Source organism: Manis javanica, chromosome X, assembly GCF_040802235.1.
Source record: "Manis javanica isolate MJ-LG chromosome X, MJ_LKY, whole genome shotgun sequence".
Taxonomy (NCBI): domain Eukaryota; kingdom Metazoa; phylum Chordata; class Mammalia; order Pholidota; family Manidae; genus Manis; species Manis javanica.
In genome coordinates, this window is record NC_133174.1 from 40,057,297 (window position 1) to 40,083,986 (window position 26,690).

Here is a 26,690-nt window from a genome sequence, read left to right on the forward strand (position 1 = left end):
CTTTCTAAAAAGCGGGCGTCATTGGATTGTCCAATAGCTACTCTTTTCCTCGACCTGCGGGCGTTCGCGAAGGGAGTGGAGGTGGCACACGCTTGCCAATCAGAGATGGCCAGGGCTTCCCGTCCGCATTCGGCGACCAATAGACAAGGCCAGCCAGAGCGCGCTCCCTTAGTAGGTGGATGGTGGTCGAAGCGCCGGTTCCTTTCTCGTCGTCGCCATTTTGTGCTGGTGACTGAGGCCGGCTGGGAGTAGGCGGCAGTGCGTTTCCCGGGGAGGGAAGCGCGCTTGGTGCTTTTCCCCTCCCCGCTCCTCCACCCTTGAATTTGGTTGTTGCGCGGGCCCGCTCCGGCTGAGCTAGGAGAGTTGGAGGAGGTGGCGTTGGGCCGAGGTGATGTCTGGGAGTCCTCCCTTGACAGCCCGGGCCGAGAAGGTGAGCGTCGACGCTGGTCGTGGGGGCGGAGGTAAGGGGCCGCGGGCGGGAGGGTGCGTGGAGGAGGCGTGAGGGCGGACTACGGGTCGCGGGCCTGGGCTACGCGGGAAACTGAGGGATGCGTGCGCTGTCCGAGCTCGGGAGGGGGTGTCTTTTTTTCTTTTCCTTTTGAGAGCAGAGGCGCCTGCGCGATTGGGACGCGGGATGGGTGCACGCGTGGTGGGGGAAGGGAGAGAGGGATGGAAGTGGGGTCCTGTGGCTTACTGTCTGCGACACCAAACTTTATCCGTGGGGACGTGGGTGTCCGCTCTGTGTTGCTTTGGTACCACGGGGAAGTGTTCTGTGGCTCTGGTCCTTATTCTTGGGTCAGGGAGGAGGGAGAACGTCTGTATGACTCTGGTCTTTATCCTTGGAGAGAGAGAGAGAGTGTGTGTGTGTGTGTGTGTCTGTGTCTGTAACTCTGGTCCTTATGCATAGGGAGGTGTCCTTATCCATAGGGAGTTGCTTGCGACTGGCCCAAACCTACTTACTGGGCGGGGAGGAAGTGCAAGGAATGTGTGTATGAACTTAACTGCCCTCTAGTTTGGGAGATTCGGATCTATCACTCTGATGCTCATCCTTTGAAAGGGGGCCTGAGTGTGTGATTATGGCCCGTATTTACTGTGGGCTCCTGTCTGTGATTTTGGCCCGTAGTTATTCGGGGCTAGTGTCGGCGACTCTCGTCCCTATCCGTTGTGGATACCAGTGTGTGACTCTTTGCCAGAGTCTACTGATGTTTTGTACCTGGCTCTCATCCACTGGGGCTTCTGGTTGTGATTCTGACTCGTACCCATCTGGGAGCAGGTAACTCTGGTTCCCTGTGCCTTGAGGAGGAAAAGAAACTTCGTGTGTGTGTGCATATACATACTTGGAGAAAAGGTGTGGTGGCAACCTAGTGTTGGGTAGGTGCTGTGCTGTTCCCTCTTGGCTTTACCTGATTCCTGTTCAGAGGGTGGGGCCTGAAGATTCTGGGAGACTTCGTTGTAACCCCTAGCCAGGTCATGTGGGCTCTCAGGGCAGCCCTGAGGGTTGGGTGAAGTGACTGCCCTTCCATCTCAGCAGAATAGCGCAGTGGTTCTGAACAGCCTCCAGCTCCAGAAGGGCTCCCTTGCCTCTGAATAACTTGGGCCCACAGCCCTGGGGAGAGAGCCACCTTGGGACCTGGCTGCACAGAAGAGACAGGGCTCAAGAGACAGGGCAGTTGCTGAGTGAGAGCCAAAGCTGTTGTTGGTCAGGGGCCCAGGGAGGAGGCAGCTGTCTTATTGCCAAGTTAGCCCCCCTCACCTCCTAAGCCTTTCATGGTCTCCTGCCGCTTTGTAGGGGGCAGCCAGCATCTTGTGGGAAGAATGAAACCGCACCTGGGAGCCAATTGAAGAAGCCTGGTGGGTGCCTGGGGCTCCTGTTGTGGTGTCTTTTTTTTTTTGCTTAATGTGCCTTATCTTGGACAAGTCATCCAGCACAGAGAACCCCCTGGGTGGCTAGCTCCAGGTTTGAACTTGTCTACCAGTCTCAGATGGCAAAGCCCTGATCACAGAATAGGTGGTACCACCATGTCTCTCTGCAAGATGTTCCCTGTCTGCTGAAGCCCTTGCTCTTTCTAGGGCAGTGGGCTTTAGCCTCACTTTTATGGGGAAGGAGCAGGTCAGGTAGGGGCTGCCTTACTGCTCTGGTCACTAGGCGCTGGAGAAACAACATCTCTGGGCTAAGGGATGATACAGAGCCTTGACCACGAGGGTTTCTCAAGGAGGCCCTCTCTGTCCAAACCGCCCTGACCCCTTTCTTCCTTCTACTCTCCCCAGAGTCCCTGCAGGACACATCACCCAGGCTGGCAGATCATGGTGGCAGCAGCGGGAGTGGCTGGGAAGTGAAACGAAGCCAACGGCTGAGGAGGGGCCCCAGCAGCCCTCGCAGGCCCTATCAGGATATGGAGTATGAAAGACGGTGAGTTAACTGCTCCCACCTCTACCAAGAAGCCTAGGCTGTGGCTTGTTCCCATGTGAGAATTTATCCAGGGAGGTGCTGAGAGGGCTTCCAGGCAGAGGAAACAGCACAACAGATGATTGGTTTCAAGTAAAGCAGACAGACACTTACTTGGCACCTGTTGTGAGCTGGGACCTGTGCTAGGCTCTGGGGATACCATGGGGAATGAGACAGAAGATTGCACCTTCTCAAGGTCTCACAAGGGAGACCATGCAGTTTATATTTACAGGTGATTACCAAACAGCTGGATGGGTACGGTAGTTGGTGTGAGGGTGGGAGGGGATTAGGAGAAAGGGAGGAATGGAGGCTGATGTCCAGGCTTCCAATTTGGGTGACTCAGATAGGTATATGGTGCCAGTCACCAAGGGGCAGCCCCTGCAGGAGGAGAGGCAGAAGTGGGTGGTGGGTTTTAAGTGCCTGTGGAATCTCAGGGGAGAAGTGTGGGCTGTAGCTTTGGGTTTGAGGGATAGATGGGAGTGGTGCCTTCAGAGTCAGGAATTTGCCCAGGGCAGGTATATAGGGCCTGGTCAGACAGTGGGAGCCTTCTGGGAGGGTGTGCTGAAGCTGGCTTGATACTTGTCTTGGAATGGGACACTCTCGTACAGTTATTTTTAAGCTGCAGTACAAACAAACAGTTGGAACACTTGTAAAATACAGAGATCCTGGATCATACCCCCGCCATCCTGGTGGGTCACTGTAGTTGATTGTAATTCAGATATCTATTCCTGACATTTTAAGATTGCATAGAGAAGCAGATCTAACTCTCCCAGAAAGCCTCTACTAAGAGTGAAAAGATTTATAAAAAATCAGAAAGGACATACTTTTTTTGGCTTACAGAAGGTTTCTTCTACCACTCTTGATAAAAATGTAGAATTATAACATTTTGTTTTCTGAAAAGTGAGCCCCTATTTAACATGGGCTCATTATCTAGTGTATTCAGTCTTGACCCTCCTTGAAAATGTCTTTTGAAAAGCATTCGATTTTGGATGGTAATCCCTGGAAACGCTCTGGAAGTTTCTAAGTTTGAGTAGGTGATATACTTCTTTTAGACTTCATTACCAAATAAAGCCACCAGCTTTCTTTTGGCTTTTCAAGGACCTCGATTGCAGAGGTTTGAATTAATCAGACTTTTCCAGGTCAAGATAGGTTTCTGTCATAGGTCAGTGCAAGGTCTTCTCTTGCGATGTTTCCTTTTTTTTTAATTTTTTATTAAGGTATTATTGATACACACTCTTATGAAGGTTTCACATGAAAAGAACAATGTGGTTACTACATTTATCCATATTATCAAGTCCCCACCCATGCCCCAATGCAGTCACTGTCCATCAGTGTAGTAAGATGCCACAGATTCACTGTTTGCCATCTCTGTGCTACACTGTTTCCCCGTGATCCCCCACACCATGTGTACTAAACATAATACCCCTCAATCCCCTTCTCCGTCCCTCCCCACCCTCCCTCCCACAACCCTCCCCTTTGGTAACCACTAGTTCCTTCTTGGAGTCTCTGAGTCTGCTGCTATTTTGTTCCTTTAGTTTTGCTTCCTTGTTATACTCCACAAATGAGGGAAATCATTTGGCACTTGTCTTTCTCCACCTGGCTTATTTCACTGAGCATAATATCCTACAGCTCCATCCATGTTGTTGCAAGCCATGTTTCCTTTTTATGCCCAGTTCCCCTCACTGTAGCAGCTGCTCTGTGTGTTTGTAATGTATCCTTCTAAAATAAGTAACATTGTTTTGAGTGTCTGTATTTTCAGAAGGTCAACCCAAAGCTATAGCCCACACTTCTCCCCTGAGATTCCACAGGCACTTAAAACCCACCACCCACCTCAGCCTCTCCTCCTGCAGGGGCTGCCCCTTGGTGACTGGCACCATATACCTATCTGAGTCACCCAAATTGGAAGCCTGGACATCAGCCTCCATTCCTCCCTTTCTCCTTATCCCGTCCCACCCTCACAACCAACTACCGCACCCATCCAGCTGTTTGGTAATCACACAAATGGCAGATTGCTACAGTTTTCATTCTGTTACCTGAACTTTGTGTTCCTTGGCACTGCATTTTTTAGATCTGTCTGTATTGCGGTGTGCATATTAGTGCTTTGCTTCTAATTAGTTCCAAGGATACCATAGGATGTGCCTACTACTGCCTTTTACTTAATGATTCCCCCAAGGATGGATACCTGTTAATTTTGGTGTAGTAAAATTCACCACTGTTTTGTCTTAAAATCTGTGCTTTCAAAATCTTCCATATTCCTATCTTTGGATCACAAAGGTTGTCTTCACTCTATAGTTACACCTTTCACATTCAGGTCATTAAATCCATCTAGAGTCCACCTTTGAATACATAAGGTAGGTCCTGGTTTTATTTTCCTCCATATAGTGGGCAGTTTTGCCACTACCACCTCCTAAAGAGTCCATTCTTTCTGTATTGATTTGTGGTACCTCATCTCATTTCAAGTTCCCTCATCTACGTGGATCTGTCTTCAGTGACCTGATTTGTTTCATTGGTCTGTTTGCTTATTCTTGTGCCAGAACCTTACTGTTTTTATTATTATGGCTTTATAGAACATCTTCAGAGCTCCCACTTTGCTCTTACTTTTCAAAATTGATTAAGCCATTTGTGGACTTTTATATAAAAAGTTTACCGAAGTTCCTCAAAAACATTCAAGAATTTTGATCAAGATGGCACTGAATTTACATATTGATTTGGGGAGAATTGGCATCTTTGTAACTAGTCATCTCACCCAAGACTTATATGGAGAATATTTTAAAGTTCATTTGGAGGACATAAAAATCTGAATAAATGGAAATACTGGTCTTGCATATTCTTTGTAAAAACAATTCATAGGTATTTCAGTAATGTTCATTGGCATCTTACTTTCTTTTGTATTTTGAAGCTGTTATTGGCTGGAGTAGAGGAAGCTGTTGATTTTTGTATTATCTTATCCCTGCTGTACTCTCTTGTTATTTTTAATCATTTGTTGTTGATTCGGATTGGTCTTTCTAAGTACTTGGTCATATTGTATACAAATCAATCCTGTCATTTATTTCTTTTTCCTCACTTAGAGCATCCAGGAGTTTAATAACATGTTACATAGCATTGGTGATGCTGGTTATACAAGTTAAGATTCATTTTGACAGGTTGTCACAGAAAATCCAAAGAATAATGGCTTATACAGTAGTTTTTTTTCCCATAATGATAGTCAGTCCAGGCCTGATAGGCAGCCCCTTTTGCTTAGCTGTCAAGTCTGATGTGTGCTACAGGCTTTTAGAATGTAGCCTTTAATAAATCAAGAAAATTCTCTGATTTTAGTTTGCCAAAATGGATCAGAAAAAGAGTACTAAACTTCATACTTACATGCTTTTGTTTTCTCCTTTGCCCATTAATTTCATAAATTGCATTAAATTATGTCCTTGGCGTTCTTGAGACATACCCTCCTTCATCATGGTATATATGTGTAAGTTAGAAAACTTCTTATTTTGAAAAAATTTCAGATTTACGGGAAAGTTGAACGTACAGTGAACTCCCATATATCCTCTACCCAGAACCATTAATTGTAAACATTTTGCCATATTTGTTCTACCTACTTATACACCTATCCCTCCCCTCCCCTCTCCCTCCCTCCTCCCCATATACATAATAATTTTTTCTGAATCATATTGAGTTAGTGGCAGACATGACCCTTAAGTACTACAGCATGTATGTCCTAAGAACAGGACTTTCTCTTAAACCACAGTACACTTACCAATATCAGGAAATTTAACATTGATACAACACTTTTGTCTTATACCAAGTCCATATTCCGATGTCATGTTGTCCCAGTAATGTCCTTTTTAGCTGTTTTTCCCTAATCCAGGGTCCAGTCCAAGGTCACAGATTGTATTAAGCTATTTTGCATTTTTAGGCTCTTAATCTGGAACAGTTATTCTGTCTTTCTTTATCTTTTATGACCTTGCTGTGTTTTAAGAGTACAGGTCAGTGGCTTTGTAAGTGTTTCTCAGTTTGGAGTTTTCTAATGTTTACTACTAATTTTTGGCAGAAAAATTAAGTAATGTTATGTATATTTTTAAAACAGTTCCATTTGATTAGGTACTGTATTATTTAGGATATTTCATCTGTGCCCACCAGTGAAATGGTCCTATAATTTCCTTTTCTCTGGCATTGAGTCGAGGTAGCCTCATGACATGAATTGGGCAGCTCTTCCTATTTCTCACTTTATTGGAGAAACTTGTGTAAGAATTATCTATCCTTTGAAAGCTTAGTAAAACTCACCTTTTAAAGGGCCCGAGTTTTTGATTTTCATTTTGTCTGCTTCTGCTGATTTTGGCATTTTCTGTTTTCCAGAAGTACACTCATTTTGTGGAGGTCCTCATATATTATGATTTAGTCCAGCTTCCTAGAAATGTATTATGAAGAGGATCTGCCTTTGGAAGGTGTTTAGTCAAAGTGCTCTGTGACCAATGAAAAGTATCCTTTACCATCCAAATCTGTTCCTTTCCTGAGTTTAGATAGCAAGAGTTCAATTTCCAAATTTATTTGGATTAGATGCTGAATGTCAAATAATTTGATCTGAACATTTATTCAAATCCATTTGCTTCTTATGTTCTGATGACTAGAGTTCAAGTATCAAGGGACACCTATGGTAAGCAAATATGAAAACACATTGTTCATAACAAAAACCTTTAAAATACACCACTTATACCAGCCACTTCTTGCCTAGGCATTTATGAAAGGGAGACCATTTGGGTTCCATGCTGAGCTCTACAAGCGCATGAACTTTATTTTGTTCACAGCCTTTATCCCCAGCACCCAGAACAGTATCTGACACATTGCAAATGTTGCATTAATATTTGTTGAATGAAAAAACAATTATGAAAAATTGGAAGCCAACCAGAATGTCTGGAAACATTTTATTTTTCCCACCTGTTCATTCTTTTCAATTTATGTTTTCCCAATATTTTATTATGAAGTTTCAAACATACAGCAAAGTTAAAAGAAATTCAGTGAACACTTCTATGCCCATCCATTGGAGTCTACCATTAACATTTTACCATACTTGCTTTATTACATGTTTATTTGTTTATGGTATTTTTTAACATAAACAGATATTTTTTAATCTTTATGAAGCCAGATTTATTAGTTAAATTTTTTCATTTTATGACTTCTGGGTTTTGTCTTGCTTAGGCCTTCCCCCTTCTTAAAGTGATCAATTTTTTTCTTATATTTTCCTTTTAATATTTTTATGGTTTCTATGCAGGGATTTAAAATTTTGATCCATCTAGAAATGGTGTAAGAAGTGGGATAGATAAACAACTTTATTTTTTTAAAGGTCAACAAACTTTTTCTGTAAAGGACCAGATAGTAAATATTTTTGGCATTACAGACCATAGGGTTTTTGTCACAACTGCACGGCTGAAAGCAACACAGAGAATATGTAAGCAAATGGTGTAGCTGTGTTCAAGAAAACTTTATTTAGGTGACTGGATTAGGCCTACTGGCTATAGATTGCCAATTCCTGGGTTAGACATTTATCCAACTAGTATTTGTTGACTAATCCATTTTCCCCTGTTTATTTGAAATTCACTGTTTGGCTTATTCTAAATTTCCACGTGTGTTTTGGTGTGCTGTGAACGCTGTTCATTTTCATTGCTCTGTCCATTCATGTTTCAATTGTTCTACCTTTGTATACAATATGTTTTAATATTTGGTGGGGCTCCACTCCCCTTGAATTAGTTTTTTTATAAACAGAATTTTCCTGACTCTTCTAAGTTGTTTCTCATCTTTTGCTGTTACAAACAGTGCTGCATTGAATAATATTTTTGTATATGTGCAGGTATATCAGTACATTAAATTCCCAGTAGGAGAGTTGAGAGTCAGAAGGTATATAGATTTTTAGTTTTGCCAGCTATTGCTGAAGTCCCCTTGTTAGGGGTTGTTCCATTTTCATTCCTACAGTAACATGAGAGTGTCTGTTTCCCATACAGCCTTGCCAACAGTTTGTCAAATTTTTGAACTTTTGCAGATCTGTTGAGTTAAAAATGTTCTATCACAAATCTTCCTTACAGAAGAATTCCAAATACTATATGTAGATACTTCTCTATCCAGGAGGTAGAGCTTAACTCCCCCTTCTCTTCAGCGTGGGCTGGTCTTAGTGACTAACTTGTTCTAAAGAATGGAGTATAGAAAGGGAAAAAGAGAAACTTGACAGGAGAGAAACCTGGCAGACCCCACCCTAACCACCTGATCCAGGTCAACATCACCAGTGATAAGTCCTGTTGGTGTCATGCGCCCCCTGATACGATACAGTCAGAAGGGCAACTTGCCACTATATTGTACTCTTCTCCCCCAAAAACTATAACCTCAAGTCAGGGCACAAGAACACATCAGACAAACCCCAAGTTGGGGTACATTCTACAAAATACCTGACCAGTACTTTTCAGAACTACCAAGGTCATTAAAAAAAACAACAAGGCAGGACTGAAACTTTCATGGGCCAGAGGAAACTAAGGGGGCATGATGACTAAATGCAATGTGGTATCCTGGATTCGATCCTGGTAGTGGAAAAACTGTTGAAATCCTAGTTAAGTCTATAGGTTAGTTAACCTCTTAGTTTTCATAAATGTACCATTGTTATGTTAACATTAAAGGAAGCTGGATGAAGGGTGCATAAGAATCCTATTATCTTTGAACTTTTCTGTAAATCTAAAATTATTTCAAAGTAAATTTGACTTCGATATTAGAAACTTTTGTACATTGAAGAACACTCTTCAAGAGAGTGAAGACAACCCACAGAATGAGAGAACATATTTGTAAATCATATATCTGATAAGGGATAAACACCCAGAATATATAAAGAACTCCTACAACAGCAACAGAAAAACCCAGTATAAATATGGGCAAAAGACTTGAATGGACATTTCTCTGAAGAAGATTCAGAAATGGCCAATAGTCACGTGAAAAGATGCAAAATAACAAGTGTCAGTGAAGAGATGGAGCAACTGGAACCTTCATGTGTTGCTGGTGGAAATGTAAAATGGTGCAGCAGCTGTGGAACCTAGTTTGGGGGTTTCTCAAAAAATGAAGCATAGAATTACCATATGACCCAGCAATTCTTCTTCTGGGTGTTCACCCAAAAGAACTGAAAGAAGGACTTAGGTAGGTACTTGTATACCAATTTTCATAGCACTAGTCACAAGAGCCAAAACAGCCAGTAGTAGGTGGAAACAACCCAGGTGTCTACCAGCAGATGAATGGAAAAACATAATGTGGTATATCCATGTGTATATATTCAGCCTTTAAAAGGGATGAAATTCTGATTAATACTCTGTAACACGGATGAACCTTGAAAACATTATGTTAAGCGATATATGCCAGACATGAAGGGACAAATAAGATTCCACTTACATGCGGTGACTAGAATAGGCAAATTCATAGACAGAAAGTAGAATAGAGGTTGTGGTGGGGTGGGGTACGGAGTTATTGTTTAATGAGTACAGAGTTTCTGTTTGAGATGATAAAAGGTTCTGAAAATAGATGGTGATGGTTGCACAATATTGTGAATGTACTTTATGCTGCTGAATTGTCTGCTTAAAAATGGTTAAAATGATAAATTTTTATTTGTATTTTACCAGAATAAAAATGATTTTTAAAATATACACAAAAATAAACTTTAAATGTTTATTTTAAAATGGTCTAATTTCATCCTTTGTTTTAAGTGAGGTGGAGCACCTTTTCAAATATAAATCATTTCTATTTCTTATTTATGAATTCTGTTCCTTTTTCCTTTTGTCATATTTTTTCCAGTTTATTGTTTGTCTTGACATGGCTTATGATGGTTTTTGTTTTTTCCAGGCAGAAGTGTTTTATTTTTATATAGATGAATTCAGTAATCTTTTCTTCTGTGGCTTCTGGATTTGGGTCATAGTTTTTCCTATTTCAAGATTATCAAGAAATTATCCCATGTTTTCTTCTACTTGTATGGTTTCATTTCTTCCATTTAAATCTTTGGTCCATTTCAATAGTATCCTGGTTTATATGTGTGAAGTATAGTCATAAGATCTCATGCTTGTCTAGGTATTTAACCTTTCTGATGCAGTTATGCTGGAGATATCTTCCTATTTTCTAAACAGTGGCTCTGAATACAGGCAAGATATGTCTTTCTGCACATTGGTTTTGTACCCAGCATCCTTACTGATTTTTTATTGTTTGTAATCATTTTCTTTTGATTTTCTTAGGCTTTGTAGGCATATCCTCACATCATTTACAATTTTATGTTCTCCTTTCCAGCTTTTAATGTCTTTTTTTCTTTCCTGGTTTAATTGTTCCAGCTAATATTGTAGAATAGCGTTAATAAGAGGTGTTGGCAATGGACATTCTAGTGTTGTTCCTGACCAGGATTGGGTTCCTGCTATTAGTAATCTACTATGGTGTCTGTTTTTTCTTGTTTTAAGTAAACATGTATTGATTACTTTTAGAATACTTTTTAAATCATTATTTTATCAAGAAAATAATTATTGGGTACCTACTGAGTACTAGACACTAAGCTAAGCTTTGAGGAATAGGGCAGTGGACCAAAAAGTTATGGTCCCCTCATTTCCTGGAACTCACAGTCCAGTACTCATTTAAATCATCAAAGAAATGCACATTAAATCAATTTTGAGATAATAATTTACAGTTATTGCAGTAGAAATGTTAACAAAACGGTTGCCAGTGCTAGCAAGGTGACTGCAACAGAGGGGCAGGGTGGCATGGTGCAGTCAGGTAGAGGGAGAAAGGTTGGCAGGGACCTCACCCCACAGGGCTCTGCAGACCTTGTTGGTGAGCATTTTGGCATTTTGTCTTGAGAATACGAGGAAGCCATTGGAGGGGGTGATATGGTTGGGCTTGATTGGCTTTGTCTTGTGGAACACTTGCTCATACATGGGGTTAAAGAATTAACTGGAGGAAACCTGGGTGGAGGTGGAGAATCATCAGGAGGCCACACCTGAGGGCCCAGTGAAGGAAGACAGGCATGGACTGAGAGGTGGGGGAGAGAAGAAGGAAAGAAGTGGATTGGACTTGAGAGAGAGGTGGGAGCCAGCCCTCCCCATGGAGTTAGGATTTAGGGATCCTTGTTGGGGAAATCAGACTGAGGGTCAAGAGTTAGTGAGTGGGTGGGGGTCATGCTCACCTCTTGTGCCTTTCAGAAAGCACTGTCTTCTAATCCCTCCCCATCCTTCTTCCCCTAGAGGTGGTCGTGGAGACAGGACCGGCCGCTATGGAGCCACCGACCGTACACAAGACGATGGTGGGGAGAACCGCAGCAGGGACCATGACTACCGAGACATGGACTATCGCTCATATCCCCGCGAGTATGGTAGCCAGGAGGGCAAGCACGACTACGATGACTCATCTGAGGAACAGAGTGCAGAGGTAAGGGTGGGGTGGGGCCAGACCTAGGTAGGCAGGCTCCTGCAGGGCCTCTGGCTGCAACACCATGTGCAGGTAGCTCTCAGCTCCCATGCCTCCGGACTGCGCTCGGTAGCTTTGCCTCACCTGGAGGGTCTGTCCACACTCCCATCTCTAAGGACTCTTCTCCCAAGTTGGGTTCGCCCTGACTCCACATGCTTATTAGCTCTGTACTTCTGAGGGCCCCTGGCTACCACCTCTCTCCCTTCTTCCCAGTTGTTCAGTTTCGGTCCACAGGTCACTGTGAGCCCTGTACTGCCTGCTCCCAGCTCGTTTGGGACCCTTGAAAAGCGTCTTGCATGACACCCAGCGTCGGGTTCAAATGGCAGCTGGGAAATATCACCAAGCTGGGCAACTGTGGGGAACCACCTCTCCTTTGAGTTCAGGGGGTAGCCAGTTCCACATTGGGTAGTTAGCCCTAACCGGAGGAGAGAGGCATGTTGTTTGACTTCAGGGAGCCCCCATCTGAGGAGAGGAAGCAGCCTTGCCCTAGGGGAACCCTGGTTTGAAGGAGCAGTCAGGGCCCCATCCCAGCAAGCAGACAGCGTACCTGTCTGGTGAGGTGGTAAGGGCACTCTTGCATCCCAAGCCCTGGGAGGCAAAGGGCACCAGCCACTCTGTAGAGCAAAGACCCCTTAGTGGCAGCTGTGAGTTGTGCCTGTCTGTCTTCAGGGCACTAGACAGGCCGAGGTAAACCCTTGGCAAGAGCGGAGTGGAGCACTGAGTTATCTGGCCCCCTGAAGGCGGAGGGATGTGCACCCAAGCCTGGCTTGCTTAGTCCTAGATGGATGGGTTGGGCAATACCCAAGAACCTACTGAGCTCGCCCTATTGGGAAGGAGCCTCGTAGTGATGGAGGACTGACCAGGTAGAGGATCAGGGACCAAAGGGACCTTGTACCTCTGCCAGCCTGTGGTGGCTAGCTCTGGCTAAGATCTTAAGCTCTTCCTGTACTTACAACTTGGTTGCAGGGCCTAGGCCCAGGCTGGGACTTGGAGGCACAAGGAACAATTGCAGAAGAACTAGCTGAGCTGGGGAGGATGGGGGCAGAAATAGAGGGCAGGATTTAGTGTGTGAATTCCAGACCACCTCTTCCCAGAGAGGTTTACGTGGTGTCCGTTACCATCTGTGGGAGTTCTTCCCCTACACCAATGCCACTGGCCTCTCACCACTCCCCACCAAGACAGCCCCTAAAAGTATCCTGGGAAGAGTTTCCGACCACAGCAGGGTCTACCTACCTACCCTGCCTGCCCTAAGCCTTTAGCCAGAGCCCGCCCACCCCTGGCTTTCAGAGCCTGCCTGCCTCAGAGAGCCCGCCCCAGACTGACTGCCGTCTGGTGTCTCTCATCTCATTCTGTCGGCCAGGACTCCTACGAGGCTTCCCCGGGCTCTGAGACTCAGCGTAGGCGGCGGCGGCGGCACAGGCACAGCCCCACCGGCCCGCCAGGCTTTCCCCGAGACGGCGACTATCGGGACCAGGACTATCGGACCGAGCAAGGGGAGGAGGAGGAGGAGGAGGAGGAGGAGGAGGAGGAGGAGAAGGCCAGTAACATCGTCATGCTGAGGATGCTGCCACAGGCAGCCACTGAGGATGATGTACGTGCCCCCCGTGGCTCCGGGCAGGCCGCAGAGCAAGAGGCCAGGCTGGGTCTCCTCCAGGACCCTCAACTTCTCCCTCACCCCCGACCTCAGCACCTTTCATCCCTTCTCCCTAGGGGCTTCTGTCCCCCAGCACTGATGTGTCCTCTGGGCAGGCCCCGTCGTCTCCAGCCTGGAAGGAAAGAGTGTTGGCTAGGGCTGGCTTGGCCAAGGGGCTACACTGGTCAGTGTGGGAGGGAGCAGAGTGTTCCTCCCGCACATTCCACTGGTCGCCCTTCCATTCTACATGTTGGTGGAGGGCCAGATGCTCGCTGGGCCCAGTGCCGGGTAGTGCTGGTGGCAGAGATGATGTGGGGTCCACAGCCTGGGGGTGGAAAGGGTCCCCATGGGATTTTCTGAGGTCTTCTTTTCATCCCTCCTCGCCCTGCAGTGGAGTCAGACTGCCCCACCCAGCCTGGCCACAGAGCCTTGGGTTCTTGGACTTCTTCACTGCTGCCAACAGCCTCTGCACCCTGTGTTCCTTTGTGACACTCCCTTCTGTCCTCCTCCCTTTTCTCCTGTTTGCTTCTCATAGACTTCCCCTATCGAGCCTCCATAAAACCCCCAAAGGGCCACTGGAATAGCCTCCCTAAACCACCCCTGTCCTCTGTGAACTCTGCTTAGCTCTCCTCTGAAATCTGCCCACTGCCCATTTTGTCACAGAGAAAATCCCACCTGTGTATTTGAGAGCTTCTCAAGTCTGGCCCACCAGACTTGTTCAGGGTCAGACAGTAGCTGAGTGCTGACATTTGTGGAGTATTTATCACAGAGTGGACCACATGTCAGGTTTGACTTAATCTTCACAGCCACCCTGCAGGAAGGTACTCTTTGTATCTCCATCCTTAGATGAGGGAACCAGGCCCCCAGCTTTGAGCACCTTGCCCCAGGTCCCAGGGCCAGTGAGTGGCAGAGTAGATTAAGGTCTGAACCTGGGCAGCTGGACCCCAGAGCCCACATTCGGACTGTTTCCTGAGCCCTCCCTGAGTGTTCACAGTCCTCATAGGCTCCTCTGTGTGTCTTTATCATTCGTGTGTGTGTGTGTTTTGAATCTCCTTTTGTTTAACCTGATTGGGAAATTAAGATCTAGAGGCATTAAGACTGCTTGCTGCCTGCCTGAGAATGCCCAACATAGGCTCCCAGTCTTCTTTAAGAGGCACCACTGGCCAAAAGACCCTGCCTAACCTAGCCTGAATCCCAGGTTGCCTCTGTAGCTTCCCTCTGGCTTACTCTGTCCAGGAAGCTTTCCAAACCCCATGACCAAAACTTTTTGTCTCTACCCTAAGTTACTACTCCACTCATGGTCTAGGGCCCATGGCTGGGGTTTGCTCAGACCCCAGTCCTTCCCATTTTGGTATTCGCATCATGGGTCTCTTCTGATGCAAGCCAGAGGGCAGTCCCAGAATTGCATCTTAGCTTAGCTCGCTTTGTGGCTGCACCAAGTCTGTCATCAGATTATCCCTGCCCACCTTCTTGAGCTGCTGGCTCGCTTGCTTTCTTACTGTTCTCTGCCCCTGAGGGGCATCACACTGCCATGCTTCACCTTGCACCATGCCCCTTTCTTCATTTGACTCATTCTCTGCAAGTCTGGGGCCAAAAGCTGAGACTCGGTACTTGCATGGGTCTGGGGCTGTGGTCACTTGGGGGGGAAAAGCCCTGAAAGAGGGAGAGGAGACAGTGCATGCACATCACCGATGACCTCTCAGAGTCCTGGAGGCCTCCAGACGACCTCAGATACTCAGTAGTGGCCCTTGTGCTGAGCCTGCCTCAATCTGTATCTCTCTGTACAGATCCGTGGCCAGCTGCAGTCCCATGGCATCCAAGCAAGGGAGGTCCGGCTGATGCGGAACAAATCATCAGGTGAGCTTTTGTTCCCAGTGCCCTCCCCTTCCACTGGCCAGCCTCAGCCTCCTCCCTCCTGCCTCTACCTTCTCCCTCTCCCTCCCTCCCCTGCCTTCCTGCCACAGCTGGGAATGGGCAGTTTGGGGGTACCCTCTCTTCTCTCCCTCTCATCCCACTCTCCTCACAGCTACGGGGCTGACGGGGAGGGGGGTGCAGTGCTGAGCTGAGTGCTCCCTGGGGGAAGGGCCAGGGGCAAAATCTGGAAAACTTCTTTGGGACTCTGAGTACCTGAGATGGTAACCCCCCTAAATATACTCTTTCCTCTCTTTTCCTTCCCTTGCCCCTTGCTCCTCCCATTTTTCTGGTAACAGCCTCTAACCAGAAAGTAGGTCTGACATGGCCCCACCCACGGGTCCCAAGAGGGGAGGTAGGGGATGGCTCTTAACAAGGGTGCACCCCAAGGAGCATCCAGGAGTTCTGGCCTCACTTGTTCCCTCCCTCCCTCTTGCAGGCTGCTTGGAGCTGGCCTGAGGTTAGTAGGGTGGTGGTGGGGAAGTTGTCTCTGCAGGACCTCTGGCCCACGCTCCCCAAGGCAGGCACTGTGGGGCCTCTCTCTGCCTGGGCTTCTCTCTCTATCTCTCAATCTCTCTCCTCCCCACACCTCCATATCTCTCTCTTTTTCTTTCTCAGCCCCCTCTCCCCACCACTCTCCCCCTCCCATCTTTCTCTCTCTCTAAATGTATCATTCCACTCTCCTGTGCATCCTAACAGTTACTGTTTTGGAGATCAAGCATGCCCTCCAAGCCCCGCCACATCTAAACCCTCCCTGTGTGTGTACCTCCATTGGAAGAGCTGCTTTCCTACGACTTCAAGTCCTGGATCCCTTTCCCAGCCCTGGCCAGGCCTTGAGTCTCGTTTGGTAACATGGCGGTCTTGCTGTGCTTCACCCTAGCCAAACCACACACTGACAAGATTCTGGTCTCTCTATCCCCAAGGTGGTATCTGAGGTGCAGCCTCCTCTGTGGCCCTGAACACTTCTCCCAGACACCCACTCATTCTTTACTCTAAGGTCCACCTGGCCGATCCCAGCCCCCATTCTCCCGCTGTTGAGGACCTGAATTGTGGGTAGCTGTATCTTTCCAACTTGGCCCTGAAGTGACCCTGGTGAGGCCCACCTCCCCTGCAGTGCAATGAAGTTGAGGTGACATTGTATTTCTAACTCCCCCTGGTTCCTGATGGGCCTGGAGCCTTTCTAGCCTCACCAAGCAGCCTGGCCCAGCTTCTTCGATTGGACACATGTTATAGGGCCCCTCCGGGCACCTCTGGCCTTGTGCTGCACCTGCCGTTTTGTTATTCTGGCCCATGTGGAGCCAGCAGTCTACCCATCTAACCCTCCTTCCTCCTCTGGAGACAGACCTCTACGTGTACCCCTTCCCTCTCAGCTCATCCTCCGTCTCTGTCACCCCAGGCAGATCTGCCTGAGCCCCTTTCTCTATCTTTCTTCCCAGCTAGTGTGTGTGTTTCTCCACTTCCTCCCCTGACCTTTGGCCTAGTTCCCCTCCCTCCCCTTTCCCTCTTCCCTGTCCCTCCCAGCCATCTACCTTGCCTCCCACTCCCTAGTCTTTCTCTCTCTGATTGCTCCTGTCTCTCCCTTTCTTCCTTTTTCCTCTCCCCTCTTCCCTCTCTGCCCCAGTCCTCTCCCCTCGGGTCCCACCCCCGGGAACGCCGTGTGTCCAAAGCTGTTGACTAACCCACTGCGTCTGTATCTGAATGCTGTCTCCAGGTCAGAGCCGGGGCTTCGCCTTCGTCGAGTTTAGTCACTTGCAGGACGCTACACGATGGATGGAAACCAATCAGGTTGCTTTGCCGCACTTGAACCCCCTCCCAAACAAATACTACTTTATAATCTAGCATTCCCCATCGCCTGATTCTTATGGACACAGTTCCCTGCCCTGTGGCCCTGTGTCCCATCCCCCCTGCCCCTCTCTCTCCCCCTTCCTGACCCTCACTGTCTCCTCTTCCCATCTCTCGCTTCCTACTGGGCTTCCCATCAAGAACCCACACTCAACACTGGTCCCTCCCCACCGCCAAGCAGTAGCTCTCCCCTCCACATCTCCCAGTTGAGCTTTCAAGAGACAGGGCTGCAGGGGGTTTCTTCCACCTAGGTTCCCACTCCCTGGGCGACCACACTGCTCTGGGATAGGCAGAGGCAGGACTGTGTTCCACTCTTGGGCACTGCTGGCAATCCAGCCACTGGGGACCATAGCCATTGGCACAGTAACTAGCAAGTCCCGTTTTGCCAGGTCTCTCCCTGCATGAGAGTTGGGCCTTTTGATTCCACATGAGAGTCCAGCACTGCTCTTTTGATCTCAAGTACCAGTCGACTGTGACAGTTTCATTCAACGGGGCCTTGCTTTGGAGGCCCTGCCCCTCCCACTGCACTGTCCTCACCAGGAGTCATCAGCAGTCACCAGCCAGTGCTCCTGCTCCACGGGGGTTGGGGGGGTTGGGGGGGTTGGGGGTGGCGTGCAGGGGCAGGTCTGCCTCCTCAGCAGGGAGCCGTGCTATGGTGAAGGGAAGGGAGCCTACTCCCCCAGCCTAGCACAGGCTCCTAACCCAGCAGCTTTGGGACCTTCAGAGACCCAAGGACCTGCTCTTGTCCACCCACTCAGAGCCCAGCTCACTGGTGTGGGTCATGGAAGGAAAGCCTCAGGGGAGGAAGGCGCAGAGGTCATGGAAGCAGGGCTCAGCAGGGGCAGCCCTGGAGCTATCTCTGCCAGCCCATGGGCTAGTGCTGTGGGCCCAGGACCTAGCCAGCAATGGGAAGACAGCCTCACAGCAGGAACTTCCATCTTTCAAATATGGCTCTTTCTTTTTCCCCTTCTCCAGCACTAGCGTGCGTGTGCTCTCTCTCTCTTTCTCTCTCTCTTTCTCCCTCCCTCCCTCCCTCCCTGCCCTCCCTGTCCCCCCTCATCCCAAGTGTAGCCTCTAGTGCTGGCCCTGGGTGTGGCCTAGCAGTGTCAGGGCCGAGTAGGGGGTTTTCCCCACTGTCCGGCAAGCGTCGGTCAGCCAAGCACTGTGCCTGGTGGCGTGTGTTCACTTGTGTGTGCACGTGCCCGGAAAGGCTGCAAACAGCTGCACCTGAGGGCTGTGGCGCTTTCCCTCCCTCCTTCCCTCCCTTCTTCCCCCCTTGTCCGTTCTCCAACCTCCCTCCGTTCCCTGTCCCTCATCCATCCAGCTGAAGGGCTCGCTCACTCTCTTCTCCTGTGCTGGAACGGTGTGTGGGGCACTGCTGCCGGGGCCTCACTGTGCTCTACTTTTTCCCACAGCACTCCCTCAACATCCTGGGCCAGAAGGTATCCATGCACTACAGCGACCCCAAGCCCAAGATCAATGAGGACTGGCTGTGTAATAAGGTACAGCAGCGGTGGGCAGCAGGTGCCATGGATAGAGATAGCAGCAACAGTGCAGGCAACGCCTGTCTCCCTGGGGCCTCTGAGGTGGCATGGGCATTGAGAACTGGCTCAGCTCAAGTAGCCAAGTAGCCTTAATTCCTTGCCACCCACTCTCCAGCGTGTGCTAGCCTTTCATTCAGCACCAGGCTCTGCCCTCATGAAGCATAGTCTTGCCTGAAGTCCCAGTAGACTTTCAACAAACATGTATGTAAATGACTAACTAGTTGACAGTGGAGGCCTAAAATGGTGTGTAAAATGTGGACTTCAGAACCACGCTGGCTGAAATTAGACTGTCCCAGATTTGCCTTGACCTTGGTCTTGGTACTTACCCTCACTTTGCCTCACTTTCCCCACCTCTAAAATTTGAATAGTAATGACACTTCTCTCTGAGGGTGGCTGGGATGATTTGGATGTAGCGATGAAAGGGTGACACTTGGAGCAACATCTGGCCCACAGTTAACACCGTTTAATGTCAGCTGTTACCCTCAAGGAAATCACAGGGTGTTCTGAGAGCCTGTGTCAGGTGACCCCACACTGAAGGCTGCTCAGGCAAAGCCATGTCCCCCTGAGACTGAGGGGACAGGCTATAGGTCTTCACAGTTGTATCCCTAAGAGGAAACCGAGGCTGAGAGAGGTGGGACTGTTAGGGAGTCTTGAGTGACTGTGCATACCACTGTGGGTTTAGGTCCCCCCTGGGGCCAGCCTCACAAGCATCTGAGGCATCCTTGCCACTCTGCAGCCCCACCCCTGCAGCTGGCTGGCAGTCCTGAGACCTGAGGGGAGGACTGAGAGCTTGCAAAGGCCCTGATCCTGTCCCCAAGAACTCTGCCTAGTAAGGGGCTTGGCACCTATATATTTTTTTAATTTTGGTATCATTAATATACAATCACATGAGTAACATTGTGGTTACTCACTTATTTTTTAAAAAGTAATATCAGAAGTCAGGTGTCCAGTGTCTCTGGAGATGTAGGGATGAAGTGACAGAATTCCATTTCTCCTATATTTTCACATACTCCTTGAAATCAGGGTGTTCTCTTCTTTCCCCTCCTTTATTCACATCCTGTTGGTCACCAGGTCCTGTCACTTCCATCGCAGACATGCTCTCCCTTGTCATTTCCACTACTCAGGCCAGTCCTCACCTCCCTCCCCCAGACAGTTGCTATGGACCCCTCTCTGGTGTGCTGGCCTATTGCCTTTTTCTCCCACCCTCTCACCTGTAACATTCCTCAAAACTGCATGTGATCATGTCTCTTATTCTCTGTCTAAAAGCCCCCACACAACTCTTGAGTTTATGTGTGATGATCCTCCATAATCTAGCCCCACCTGCTCTCTCCAGCCTCAGCTTTTGCCTCTCTCCTCACCCTCCTACACCAGCTGAGGAAAGTCCCTTGTTGCCTCTGCTAGCAGTCACTTCTTGGCAAACCAAACCAACCTTTCAAGCCTCCCAGACTAAACATCCCTGCCAGCTGTCTACAGCTGAGGGAGCCATGCCCCTCTTGGCCCATTCCTTTCCCTGAGCCCCTGTTGGTGACCATCCTCACAAACTAACCAACCCATCTCTCTGTGTTGCATCTTCTGCCTGCTGTTAGACTAGGAGGGCAAAGCTTGGCACAGAAGCAGTGGAACAGAGATAGAAATGTGGTGGAAGCTGGGGGTCTCTGCAGGTTGGAATATCCAAGACTGATTTCTCACTAGTGGCAGGATCCAACCTAGTCCTCAAGATAAAGGAGGGAAGGGAGTCTGGCAGGAGAGGGGCTGCTTGCTGGCTTGTAGGGATAGAAATAGTGAAGGTTTCTGAACAGGGAAGCAAATCTTGGGAAAAGGAAACTACTAAAAGGAGATAAGAGTGCAATCCTGGGAGCTGGTGTGTCAGAGGAGGCGGCAGTTTTAACGGGTGAGGGAGTTAGTGATTCCTAAGTTGAGGGGTTGGCACTGAGGACAAATTTGAGACCATAGAAAGGGGAGATTCATAGACCAAATGTGACAGCTAGAGCCTCAGAACCCCCTGCCCCCTAACCCTGAGACCTTCCTTCCCGGGGCATTGCGGGGTTCCCTGGGGGATCTCCAGATACAAGTTTGGAGGGTGCAACAGAAAGCCCCACCCTTCTGATGGCCTGGCCTATGCCTCACAGTGTGGTGTCCAGAACTTCAAACGCCGTGAGAAGTGCTTCAAATGTGGTGTGCCCAAGTCAGGTGAGGCCCTCCTACCTCCCCACCATCTTTGGGATGTTGGTAGGGGCGGGGAAGAAGGTGACCAGCCTTGAAGCCTCCCCGTTTGTCACCAGCCTGTCTTCTCCTGCCCCTGACAGAGGCGGAGCAGAAGCTGCCCCTGGGCGCAAGGCTGGATCAGACGCTGCCCTTGGGTGGGCGGGAGCTAAGCCAGGGCCTGCTCCCTCTGCCACAGCCCTACCAGGCCCAGGGAGTGCTGGCCTCCCAAGCCCTGTCACAGGGCTCAGAGCCAAGCTCGGAGAATGCCAACGACAGTGAGTCACTTGTTCCTTCCTCTTGCCTCCCTGCTCTTGGGTATCTGAGCCGGGCTCTCTCAAGGCCAGAGACATGGTGGTGACCAGGAGGTGGTCCTCCCAGGGTCTCCACCTACTGGGAAGGACACACATATAGGGAGAACAGCGGAGAAGCATTGCCCAACTCGACTTTGGGGGGGGTTGTTGGGAAGGGTCGCAGCAGGTGAGTGACTGAGCTAAGACCTGGACTGACAAGCAGAGTTTATCCAAGAGGAAGAGGTGACAGGAAGCAGCAGGTGCAAAGTTGTGAAGGCCAGAGGAGAGGGACCAATGGGGAGCCACCAGAGAGTAGGGCTGGAGCAGAATATCAGGGGTGTCCCCTAATGCTGGGTTCCTTTCCACAGCCATCATTTTGCGTAACCTGAACCCACACAGCACCATGGACTCCATCCTGGGGGCCCTGGCACCCTATGCGGTGTTGTCCTCTTCCAATGTACGTGTCATCAAGGACAAGCAGACCCAGCTGAACCGTGGCTTCGCCTTCATCCAGCTCTCCACCATCGTGGTGAGGGCGGCACAGGGGGGGGCCGGGCAGCCAGGATCCCGGCCCCCAGGGCAGGGAGGAGGGACCCTGACCCCAGCCCCTCCACCACCGCGGCCCCAAGCCTGGAAATGGGGCAATGGAGCCGGGGGCCTCCCCGGGCCTGACCCTTCTGCCCCTGCCTCCTCTCTTCCCCTAAGGAGGCAGCACAACTGCTGCAGATCCTGCAGGCCCTGCACCCACCGCTCACCATCGATGGCAAGACCATCAACGTTGAGTTTGCCAAGGGTTCTAAGAGGTCAGGGCCCCACCTGTGTCCCTTTCCAAACTGCTCCCCCAGCTTGGAGCCTCCCATCTCACTCCCAGTCTTTGACATCCTCCCCAGGGACATGGCCTCCAATGAAGGCAGTCGCATCAATGCTGCCTCTGTGGCCAGCACTGCCATTGCTGCGGCCCAGTGGGCCATCTCACAGGTACTCAGAGACTCCCCTCCACCCCCAGCATCCCAATACCTGGGCCACTTTGACCCTCCTGTGCCCTCTCCACAAACAGGAGGGCTGGCTTGCTGCTTGGGCTTCCAATGGACCCCAAACCCTCACAGTGGCTGCTGTGGGCTTTAGGGGCCCTGCTGCAGCTCCCTTTCCAATCACCTCCCAGGCTTTCATTTTCAACACCATCGTGGCTGGTTTTCTCTTCTGTTCAGTGGTTATGTTATCATCCTGAGTTGTTACAACTTCTTTAATAAAAAGGAATTCTTACGTGGCTGAAAGAAAATTTGGGAGAGGAGAATAAAGAAGGGCAGGATGATATCTTCCCTGGTCTGACACCCAACACTAACCACACACTTGTACCAGTGTCGGCCCTGGGAGCATTTTGGCACGTATCTTTGTACCAGTCTCAATTTTGCCACTGCCCTGCCGTGCCGTGGCCAGGCTACCCTCACATTTCATTTGTTTGAAGGCTGCGTGCTTTCTGTCAGTGGACAGACACTAGCCTCGCCTGTGAGCACATGCTTCTTTGCAGGTCCCCTCTCCCTCACCCCCTCCTCTGCTAATGAGCCCCTCCCACCTGCCCCTCAGGCCTCCCAGGGTGGGGAGGGTGCCTGGGCCACCCCCGAGGAGCCAGCGGTCGACTACAGCTACTACCAACAGGATGAGGGCTATAGCGGCAGCCAGGGCACAGAGCCCTCCCTCTATGCTCATGGCTACCTCAAGGGCACCAAGGGCCCCGGCATCACTGGAACCAAAGGGGACCCAGCTGGAGCAGGTGAGCCCCAGCATCTCTCCCTGAGCCCATGGTGGGGGGCCAGCAGGCAGAGGGTCCTGGCCCCACCATTTACAGGCATTCCTCTTCATCCCCCTTCACAGGTCCTGAGGCCTCCCTGGAACCTGGCACAGATTCTGTGTCGCTGCAGGCTTTCTCCCGCACCCAGCCTGGTACAGCCCCTGGCATCTACCAGCAGTCAGCCGAGGTGGGCGGCAGCCAGGGTGCTACTGCCAACAGCCAGGTGAGGGAGCTCAATAGGGATCCTGGTGGGCCAGGCAAAGGGGTTCTGGGGGCACAGGGGTCATTGGCAGACACTGAGCCCTGTTCCCCTGTCTGGCCCCATGACTAGTCATATACCATCATGTCCCCCGCTGTCCTCAAATCTGAGCTCCAGAGCCCCACCCATCCCAGCTCTGCCCTGCCACCGGCCACCAGCCCTACTGCCCAGGATTCCTATAACCAGTACCGTGAGTAGCTGCGGCCTGGGGTTGGGGGGAGTTCCTTAACAAAGCAGAGAAGAGTGTGATACCCCCCCTTTTCATCTCTCAGCTGTTCCTGACGTTTCTACCTACCAGTATGATGAGACATCTGGCTACTACTATGACCCCCAGACTGGCCTCTACTATGACCCCAACTCCCAGGTGATAGGGCAGCCCAGGAGGAAGATGGGGTCTGCAGTTCCCCTTCTCCACATCTTCCCTTATGCTCCCTGTCCCATCCCACTTCTGCAGTATTATTACAACGCTCAGAGCCAACAGTACCTGTACTGGGATGGGGAAAGGCGGACCTATGTCCCTGCCCTAGAGCAGTCGGGCGATGGGCATAAAGAGACGGGGGCACCCTCAAAGGAGGGCAAAGAGAAAAAGGAGAAGCACAAGACCAAGACAGCCCAACAGGTAAACAGTTACCTGCTACCCTCCGCTGTTAGTAGGGGTAGGTGTGTATGTGGGCAGTAATTTGCTCAAGAGAGGCCAGGCTCCTGGTCCAGCTATGCTCTTTGCTGTGTGACCTTGAGCCAGGACAGTCTGCTCAGTGTGTGGCAGGGCTGCCCACCTCCCTGAGGTGGCTAGTGCTGTCCAAGTGAGCCCTGCTGGCTTCCCTGTTTCCCAGTGGGAACCCTCAGGCTGCTGGTGGAAGCGTGAGCTGGTGTGGGCATGCCTGAAGCCAGGCTAGCGCTACCTGTGGAAACGAACAGGCATGTCAACTTCTTTGGGCCCAAACACTCCTCATGGATATATGTCTGGGTCTGTCTGTATGTACATCCCAGAGAACTCATCGCAGCCCATTGGAGTGGGCAGGGAACCAGCTGGTGCAGTGTTTTGTGGTAGCAGGCAGTTGGAGGGGACTTCATATCTCTCTGTGGAGGCAGAGTGTAACAGTCTGGGTACAGCACTTAGAAGCAAGAACTAAGTATTCTCTTGGCAGCCTGGTGAATTCTAAAAATGGTGTTGTGCCGGGGTGGGGGTGGGGAACAGTATGGAAAGTGACATAGTATCTCACATGTCAATTAAAGTCATACACAGAGAAAGCCATCCTATGCACTGTAGAAAGATAAAACACACAGCAAATGTAATAGTGTGGGTGCCTGTCGGGAGAACAGGGGCACAGGTGACAGTATGACAAGAAATGGGGACTTTCACCACCAGGTCTCACCCCCTGCTTGAGACTGCAGGACAGAAGGGGCAATGGGTGGAGTCTGTTGGCCTCCACAGTTGGAAGGTTCCTGAGAGCCTCACCCCCACCCTTGCCCCTAGATTGCCAAGGACATGGAACGCTGGGCCCGCAGCCTCAACAAGCAAAAAGAAAACTTCAAAAACAGTTTCCAGCCCATCAGCTCCCTTAGAGATGATGAAAGGCGGGAGTCAGCCACCGCAGATGCTGGCTATGCCATCCTTGAGAAGAAGGTGTGTTGTAGCCACCCCCCTATCCCTGCCCCATCTTGTCATCCCTCTGTTCCCTCTGTGGAGTCCCTGTATTTCTCCCCCTCCACCCCAGGGAGCACTAGCTGAGAGACAGCACACCAGCATGGACCTCCCGAAACTGGCAAGCGATGACCGCCCAGTGAGTGCCCAGGGCAGAAAGAGGGCAGGGGGGCTGATCTAGCAAGACCTGACCTCCCACGTCTACCTTCACCTCCTACAGAGCCCACCGCGGGGACTGGTGGCAGCCTACAGTGGGGAGAGTGACAGTGAGGAGGAGCAGGAGCGGGGCGGGCCTGAGCGGGAGGAGAAGCTCACTGACTGGCAGAAGCTGGCCTGTCTGCTCTGCCGGCGCCAGTTCCCCAGCAAGGAGGCCCTAATCCGCCACCAACAGCTCTCTGGGCTCCACAAGGTAACTGGGTGGCTTAGCAGGGAACTCTGGCCCATCCTGGCTCTGCCCAGCTGCCTCACTCCTTCTCCGGTCCCCTTGCAGCAAAACCTTGAGATTCACCGGAGAGCCCACCTGTCAGAAAATGAGCTGGAAGCACTTGAGAAGAATGACATGGAGGTGAGATGTGACCCACTCCCGGGGCTACATCCCCTGTCCCTTGCCAAGTACCCATCCCCTCAGGCAGCTGACGTTCCAGTTCCTCAGCTGGATATGCCCTGGCTTCTGTCAGCCTTCTCACGTCCTATCCCTGCAGGCCCTTCCAAGTCCCGCATGCCGTTACTTGTGTCCCCAGTGTCCTGCTGCAGGACCTCAGGCCTGTTAGCCAGCTCCAGCTCCCTATGGGTGCCCCCACCATGTTTCTGTGAATAGTGACCAGCTTCCCTATCCTCACACATGTACACACAAACTCTCAGCAAATGAAGTACCGGGACCGTGCAGCTGAACGTAGAGAGAAGTATGGGATCCCTGAGCCACCAGAGCCCAAGAGGAGGAAGTACGGTGGCATGTCTGCAGCCTCCGTGTGAGTGGCCAAGCCAGGCAATGGGAGCTCGGGGCCAGTAGGCCTGTCACTCACATTGTACTGTTGTCCCCTGTAGGGACTTTGAGCAGCCCACAAGGGATGGGCTTGGCAGTGACAACATTGGCAGTCGTATGCTCCAGGCAATGGGCTGGAAAGAGGGTAGTGGCCTGGGCCGCAAGAAGCAGGGCATTGTGACACCCATTGAGGTGAGTTTCCCATTATCCCCTCCCCATCTCCCAGCACTCTCTGCTGCAGTCCCCCCTCACCCCTACCCCCCAGCTGACCTGACAGAGCCTGCCTGCCTCACACAGGCCCAGACACGAGTGCGGGGCTCTGGCTTGGGTGCCCGAGGCAGCTCCTACGGGGTCACCTCAACCGAGTCCTACAAGGAGACACTGCATAAGACAATGGTGACCCGCTTCAATGAGGCCCAGTGAGCAGCTGCTAGAGCTTCTTCTTCATATGTTGGGTGTCCAGCCTAGGGTAGAGGAGGGTGAAGTAGTGGGTGGTCTGTGCGGGACCCTGCACCTGTCTACCAGTCCACTTCCTAGCCAGAGAAAGGCCCTGACCAAGTCAGACTTTGAGTGGGTGACTTTTGTTGGAAAATTGGGCTGGGATCATGCTCTTTTTTTAATAAAAGCTGAAAAGTCAGCAGTTTGCATGTCCTTTCTCTTGCCCCCCAGCATGTGTGTGGCTTACACAGAC

The 26,690-nt window shown here is 50.2% G+C and overlaps 1 protein-coding gene across 7 annotated transcripts; it reads left to right on the forward strand.

Moving 5' to 3' along the window:
- Positions 1 to 164: 164 nt before the first annotated feature.
- RBM10 (RNA binding motif protein 10) lies at positions 165 to 26,636 on the forward strand. Of its 7 annotated transcripts, none has more exons than XM_017663144.3 (24): positions 165 to 461; positions 2,269 to 2,410; positions 11,677 to 11,860; positions 13,260 to 13,490; positions 15,320 to 15,389; positions 17,155 to 17,228; positions 18,701 to 18,787; positions 20,959 to 21,019; positions 21,136 to 21,309; positions 21,693 to 21,853; positions 22,030 to 22,127; positions 22,215 to 22,302; positions 22,909 to 23,095; positions 23,197 to 23,336; positions 23,445 to 23,562; positions 23,645 to 23,736; positions 23,827 to 23,991; positions 24,850 to 24,999; positions 25,091 to 25,156; positions 25,238 to 25,426; positions 25,508 to 25,582; positions 25,879 to 25,985; positions 26,062 to 26,191; positions 26,297 to 26,636. In XM_017663144.3, the coding sequence occupies exons 1-24, from the start codon at positions 392 to 394 to the stop codon at positions 26,420 to 26,422; spliced, it is 2,985 nt and encodes a 994-aa protein (XP_017518633.1). In that variant the 5' UTR covers positions 165 to 391; the 3' UTR covers positions 26,423 to 26,636. The 7 variants fall into 7 exon arrangements, with proteins under 7 accessions (XP_017518633.1, XP_017518635.1, XP_017518634.1 ...); XM_017663146.3 differs by having other exon boundaries at positions 22,981 to 23,095; XM_017663145.3 differs by having other exon boundaries at positions 21,693 to 21,850.
- The last annotated feature ends 54 nt before the right edge of the window (positions 26,637 to 26,690 follow it).

Bases quoted from the DNA above. Each gene is read 5' to 3' on its own strand.
- RBM10 (XM_017663144.3), top strand. From the start codon at position 392: ATGTCTGGGAGTCCTCCCTTGACAGCCCGGGCCGAGAAGGTGAGCGTC. The intron at 462-2,268 runs GTAAGGGGCCGC...TACTCTCCCCAG, and splicing joins CGCTGGTCGTGGGGGCGGAG to AGTCCCTGCAGGACACATCA. The intron at 23,337-23,444 runs GTGAGGGAGCTC...CCCCATGACTAG, and splicing joins GTGCTACTGCCAACAGCCAG to TCATATACCATCATGTCCCC.